At 30.0% G+C, this 7389-nt stretch overlaps 1 protein-coding gene across 1 annotated transcript in view; it reads left to right on the forward strand.

Moving 5' to 3' along the window:
* The first annotated feature begins 5808 nt into the window (after positions 1 to 5808).
* The window catches only part of LOC112098149 (superoxide dismutase [Cu-Zn] 1-like), a 3717-nt gene continuing 2136 nt past the window's right edge, over positions 5809 to 7389 (forward strand). The window contains exons 1-5 of the mRNA XM_024183779.1: positions 5809 to 5833; positions 6424 to 6512; positions 6621 to 6722; positions 6856 to 6918; positions 7300 to 7328. Coding sequence (XP_024039547.1) covers positions 6437 to 6512; positions 6621 to 6722; positions 6856 to 6918; positions 7300 to 7328 — 270 coding nt within the window. The 5' untranslated portion in view covers positions 5809 to 5833; positions 6424 to 6436. The remainder of the gene's footprint in view (positions 5834 to 6423; positions 6513 to 6620; positions 6723 to 6855; positions 6919 to 7299; positions 7329 to 7389) is intronic.

Below are 7389 nucleotides of genomic sequence, written 5' to 3' on the forward strand. Positions count from 1 at the left end.
ACTTACCAAGAATCTGATAAAGTTCAACACCAAGTAGTGATCTAAAAAATGAACTTGAAATATCCAAGCAAAAAATTCAATGAAAAAAATAAGAATATAGAACCCAAAAGTGGTGGGAGAAAGAGTTGAAAAAGTTAACCCAAGTTGAAATAAGCCACCAAGAATTTGAGAAATTTAAACGGGAAGTAAGGATCTATACTTGATGTATTTACTTAAAATATTGGAATTCAATAAAAAGAAGAGGAATATAGAACCAAAAAGTAGTGAAAAAATAAGTTAGAATAACTTATCAAAACTAGATAAAGTGTAACAAAATATAGAGATATAAAAAATAAACTTAAAATATTCATCTAAAAAGATGGAATTTAATGAAAAAAATGAAAATAAAAAACCAAAAATTGGTGAAAAAATGAGTTCGAGCAGCTTACCAAAATTTAGATAAATCGTTACGAAAAATAGAAATTGAAAAGTAAACTAGAAACATGCACTAAAAATATTAGAATGTAACAAACTAAGTAGGAACAAAACTATTGTGTGACATATTTATAATATCTTTATAGTTTCTTGTACAATTTATAAATTTAAAATTATTACAATAATTTTCCTCATTAAATATGATTTTATCTTTTTTTCTATTTTTTCATAATTTTTTCACATTAAAAATAAATGAAAAATGTAATTTTTATCATATTAACTGGTTAAAAATTGTTTGTACCGGTTGCATGCATGCCCTGTATGAAATACATCTGCATGGTAGGTTGACTACTGAAATTAATTATTGATGAAAAATGTAATTTTTATCATATTAACTGGTTAAAAATTGTTTGTACCGGTTGCATGCATGCCCTGTATGAAATACAGCTGTATGGTAAGTTGACTACTGAAATTAATTATTGATTTCTTCTCCGTGTCTTATATAACACGCTTGACTTCCATCATCATCATCATCAATCAACAATCAATGGTACTTACATGTCATCATATCAATCAACCATAGCAAAATTCAATTGTTTTTTTTTTCTTTTACAGATTTTGTCATTAATTAATTTTATGTTTATTGCCTTTTTTTTTCATGTTTAATACCAAAATTAACTCTCTTGATCAAGAATAGCGTCTGAAACTGAAACTGCTCTTTTTTTTTTTTCCTTTGGTTTTAGTTTTTTCTTCTATACATCATCTTTTTTCTTTTAGCTGGAATCATTTGGTTGTTGATAGTGTGGTCCCAAATAAGAATGGGCAAAAAAAGCTGATTAATCAAAAATCGAACCAAACCGTTCGATTCGGTTTTTGTGCGGTTTTTTTACCTCCAAAAAATCGAAATAGTAATGTAATAAAAGTAGTAAAATCAATCGGTTCGATTTTCGGTTTTAAAAAAAAAAATGAAAAACCGAACCGGAATCTCAAATAAACCGATTGTAAAAAAACCCTAAAGCTAAAATCTCAAATAAACCGATGAAATAGATATGGAAGCTCAAAATTTTGCCCAGAAACTTGCTGCTGAGATTGCATCCGGAGAATAGCTAGTAGAAGAGGGTTTTGCACTGAAATCAGAGTGTTTGCATTTACAAAGCGATCTGGAAAGGCTAATAAAATTGAGATCATGCCATCCATTTACCAGTTGGGAAGCTGTTAAACAAGGAACTGAAATAACCATGTCTACTCCCAACTTGGTCACATGTGACCGATCAAAGGTGAATGAAATTGGAGAAATAAGTTCAAATAAATATGAGCAATATTTATCGGGGACTGGGCTTGAAATAGAATTGTATCAACCAGATTTAGATATGCTTCATTGTGTTGGCATACCTGCTCTGGCATCTCACGAACATAGTTCTGTAAATCCCACTGATTCAGTGGGAGGAAAAATCTTTGAACTTCTGAGAGAGTTGGATGAGTCAAAGGCTGAAAGAGAAAGCCTAGCAAAGAAAATGGACTAGATGGAGTACTATTATGAAGCTCTCATTCAGGAGCTTGAGGAAAACCAGAGGCATATGCTGGGAGAGTTGCAGAATCTCATAAATGAGCATTCTAGTTGTCTGTATACAGTTTCATCTGCTAAGGCCCATTTTGATATTTTGACTTGGTGGAAGTTGAATGGGCATAGGTATTCGATTTTGTCTCAGATTGACAAGGATGTTTTGGCAATTTCAGTGTCTACTGTAGCTTCGAAATCGGCATTGCGTGTTCTTGATCCTTTTAGAAGTTATTTAACTTATAAAACTGTTGAGTCATTGATTTGCACTCAAAATTGGCTTCACTCAACTCTATTAGGAGAACGGATAATACAACCCACACATGAGGAAACTGAATTCTATGAAGTTATTGAAGCAGGTAATACGTTACTACTATATTTTGATATGTTGTTTTGGTTATTTCACTCTTAACTAATCATTCTAATATTTTTGTTTAATTTGTTAATGTAGAATTTGGTAGGCCAGTAGTAGCTCAACAAGAACAAGCAGCTGAGGAGCAATTGAAATTTGGGAGTTGATTGATGTTTATGGTTTTTGTAGTTTTGTTAAAGTTTAAAAGACTTTTTGTTTATTTATTTTGATTTGAACTTGTTATTTGAACATGTTATGTGTTCTTGAACATACTTTGAGACATATTTTGATTTTTTGTTTGTTAACTTTTTATGTTTGTGGTAGATTTATTAATTTAAGGTTTTAAATTTAAAAAGTCCAAAATAGGTTCAATAGGCCCATAATCAAAATAATCGAACCGAATTGAATCGAATTATTTTGATTAATCGAGTATTTGATTATTTCGGTAATTTGATTAATCGCGATTATGATTTTAAAATAATCGTAATCGAACAATTATGAAAAATTTAGTAAAAAACCAAACCGAACCGAACCGAACCGCGCCCACCCCTAGTCCCAAACTTCATCTTTCCATATTTCAAGTTCTTTATTTTTCTCTAACAAAATTTTCAACACATCGATCCATTTTGCATGGATTTCATGATTAATTTTTATGTGTTAACTTCCATATGTGTTGAAAAGGACTTAGATATATTTGATGCCTACCACCTATGACTAAATTCCTCACGGAATAAAAAACTAAAATCAAAGAAAAAGGAAAAAAAAAAAAAAAAAAAAGGTAGTTTAAGATGTTATTCTTGTTAAAGAAAGTTTAACAAGAGATATATAATTCCTCATAGAAGAAAAAGTTAAAACTAAAGTCTCCCCCCCCCCCCCCCCCCCCTAAAAAAAAGACAGTTTCAGATGCTATTCTTGCTAAAGAGATTTCAACAACAGATATATAATTATTCTATTAGACAGGTGGTAGGCATCAAATTCATCTAAATCCTTTTTAGCACAAATGGAAAAAGCTAAAACCAAACAAAAAGAAAAAAAAAAAGGTAGTTTCAGATGTTATTCTTGCTAAAGAGAGTTCAATAAGAAAGATAATTCCTCACGGAAGAAAAAGCTAAAATCAAAAGGAAAAAAGAAGAAGACAATTTTAGATGCTATTCTTGCTAAAGAGAATTCAACAAGAGAGATATAATTCTGGTATTAAATAGGTGGCAGGCATGAAATACATTTAAGTTCTTTTCAGCACAAATGAAAGTTAACACACAAAAATTAATCATGAAATCCACGCAAAATAGATCATTGCATTGAAAAATTAGTCAGAAAAAGATAAGGAACTTGGATATGTAAAGATGAAGTCTGGGGCAATACCATCAACAACCAATTATTCCAGTAAAAAGAAGAAAGATGATGTACAGAGGATGTGGAAGTAGTTGATGAAAAGCAAAATGAACAAAGAAAAGAAATTAGACTTTTGCGGCGAGAATTAGAGAACCAATTCTCATTTTTGAATTATCCCAAAATGTGAGATTGCTTAGATGTTTTATCTCGCCTTACAAAGAAAGGAAGTATATGCAAGTGAGCTCTTAAAAAGTTTAAGTGTTTCCTTAAATGCTCAATTGAGTTTTGTACTATTTAGAGATGTGAGAGAATGTGTATTGGGAAAATATTTCTTTCTATAATATGTGACAGTATTAAGTGTATTTGAGTATTTGGGAAGTGAAGTTTCATTATCCAAATTTATACTATTCTCTCTTATCTCTATGGACGTAGGTTTTATTGTCGAACCACGTTAAATTCTTTTGTCTTTTTATTTCTTTGTGAATATTAGATGCGTATTAATTACGTACTTGTGCACAAGTGGTATTAGACCATAAGAAATGATACTGCCGCACACAATAATTACCAAATAATAAAAAAAACGGTAGCAAGACCTTTTAATGAAAAGTATGTTTTATTCGGCAAGAGAAATTGAGAAAGCTAAAAAAAAAAAAAAAAAGTTAATCCTGATCGTTGATTGTAGAAGATAAAATGTATAAGTGGATCCTAGTAAAAACTCAATCGAGTACCGAATCGAAATCATACTGAAACAGAAGTTTCAAAAAATTCTAAACAATATCGGGATTCAAAAATTTGTTATCATTAATACATGAAAATGGCCTCTCTGACAGCAAGTGCCTGGTTGATACTAATGAATACAGTTTTAATTACTAATTTATATCGCTTATGAAGATCATCATTTTGCACATCATTATTTTTTTCAAAAAATTTCAAATTTTCTTCAATTCATTGGTTTATTATGATTGTTGTGTATTCGAAATTTTTGATTATTAATACACGAAAATGGCCTCTGCAAAATCAATGGGCTGATTAATACTAATCAATACTACTTTAATCGTTCACTAATATTATTTATGAAGAACACAATTTGAACATCATTTTGTTGGGTAAAAGCCCATTTAGTCCATGTATTTTAAGATTAGTATTCATTTAGTCCCTATATTTTTTAAAATGTCTCGAAACATCCCTGCCGTTAAAGTATTAATACCCCTACCGTTACTTTTTATTTCTTTTGGCTTACTTTTACAATATTACCCTTATATAATAATTTTTTTGTTTGGACATTAATAAAAAGAAAATAATTAAATTACCAATTTAACCCTAAAAAAATTATATTAATTTGTAATTGTCAAAAATTGTATGCAAACTACCAAGTGTGCAAATGGTGCTTGCAAAAAAATTAATATATATATTTTTTATTTTTTAGGGTTAAATTGGTAATTTAATTATTTTCTTTTTATTAATGTCCAAATAAAAAAATTATTATAAAAGGGTAATATTGTAAAAGTAAGCCAAAAGAAATAAAAAGTAACGGTAGGGGCATCAATACTTTAACGGCAGAGATGTTTCGAGGCATTTTTAAAAATACAGGGAATAAATGGACACTAATCTTAAAATACAGAAACTAAATGAGATTTTACCCCATTTTTTTTCTTTAAACCTTTTTAAATTTACTCATATTTATGGCTTTATTAAAATTGTTGGTTTTTGACACGCCTTGTCAATTAATCCATCTAAAGATTACAACAACATTATGTGATAATACAATCGAAATTCTACTAGTGCAAAAATCATTGTTCACCTATCAGTTATTGACACCAGAGTGTTGTTACCTACAACCTCAATTTTGTTGCACCCAAATTTACCTTTAAGAACTGACTTCACCACTGTACTTAAAGATATGCGTGGCAATCTAAACCACGTTGGATTATTTGACTTTTAAACCAATAGTTAGTTGGGATAAGGACAAAAATTGTGACATTATACCTCAAATAGACGGGCCTTACAACAAAGTTTGTAAAATTCTTCAATCACTACTGTTCACAATATTCTTCAATCACTACTGTTCACACTCTTATAAATTTGTCAGCTCCCACAAACCAATCTTTGTATACTCTCTCTCTCTCTCTCTCTCTATAAAAGCCCTCTTCATTTTCCTTCTCTAAGGGTTTTTCGAGGTACTATTCATTTCACTTCTCTTTTATCACTTTTGATCTAATCAATATGGTTTCTGATGATGTATTTATTTGTGTTGACTTTATGTTGATCATTTATTGTATTTTATTTTATTTTTATGTTTTTGCTTAGAGATCCGAACTTGACTGTTAGATTTGGTTGTCTCGTGGTTTATGCTTCTAGGTTTTCCTCTTTTTTAACACTTCTCATCGGTTTTAGCTCAAGATGAAGAGTTAACTATTGATGGTGATTGTAAAATTTTTTCTTTTTTATTTTAAAAATTATGTCTGCACCATCCTAATTTTATCATATGTACATTTAATCATAAAAAAATTTTGATATATTTTCTACAAACATTATATTAGTCATTAGACAACTAATTTACCACTAACACTATTATAATTTGTAAGAGAATCTAAGTAAAAAAGACTATTTAACCCTTTAATGCATTAAAAGACTATTTTATCCTTTGAAACTTTGAATATATATATATATATATTCCTTCTGATGGTGTTGTTTCTATGTTTTTTGGGAGTTTACGATTTTTATACTCTTGACCATTCACTTAAATGTAATATTTTATATTGCTCAGATCACGTAGCACAATGGTGAATGCAACTGTAGTTCTTACTGGAGTTGTGGGTCGTGTTGGAACTATTTCCTTTACCCAGGAAGGAAATGGTAATTGAATCACTGATTAATTAGTTGGTTCTGGAAATTATTGTTCTTAATTAAATCATGTCTAAACTAATTTTTTTTTTTTTTGGCTAAATTTTGTTCTTCTTCTAGGTACAACAACCGTGGAAGGAAACATCTCTGGTGTCACTCCTGGTGATCATGCACTGGTTATTCACACTTACGGAAACGTAAATAATGTTTGGATAACAACTGGTATACATGGCCCTTTAACTGTGAAGTATTTCTATTATGTATGCCTAATAACTTGCGTCAAACCTGGGAATAAAAACCCTTTTTCATGTCATAGAATTCCTTCTTAATTCATCATTTGCTGGTTTTCTTTCAGGAGCCCCTTTTAAACCTGCTGGAACTAAAGGTGTTATAGACAATATCACTGTTGATGTTGACGGTATGTGGATGCTGCACATAATGGGTGCGTTCGGGATTGAGGTTGGGCAGCTGTAGCTTAAAAGTTACAGCACTAAAGTGTTTGGTAAACACTAACTACTGTAGCTTTTAAGCTATGTTGATATAATTTTTTACTTGTATAATGAAAAATCTATTATATCTTTAATAATTTCATCAAAATTATTATTTAAAATTTATATTTACTATATATTACTAACTTTTATTTAATACTTACAGCTTTTTTTCCACAGCAGCTATAGCTTAAAAGCTACAGCACTTCAATCCCAAATGCACCCATTATCATGTTGACTAATGTAGTTGTTTATGGTGTGCGATATTTGTCGAGTCATTAACTCTTTTCTGATTTATATATCTGATTCAGGTACTGCTACTTTTAAAATTTACGGGAAGGTACTCTTTCATCTCCTTGTCATTTTGACTTCGTTATGTTTCTATTTATATATGCATGGAT

The sequence above is a fragment of the Citrus clementina genome, unplaced genomic scaffold (genome assembly GCF_000493195.1).
Source record: "Citrus clementina cultivar Clemenules unplaced genomic scaffold, Citrus_clementina_v1.0 scaffold_5, whole genome shotgun sequence".
Taxonomy (NCBI): domain Eukaryota; kingdom Viridiplantae; phylum Streptophyta; class Magnoliopsida; order Sapindales; family Rutaceae; genus Citrus; species Citrus x clementina.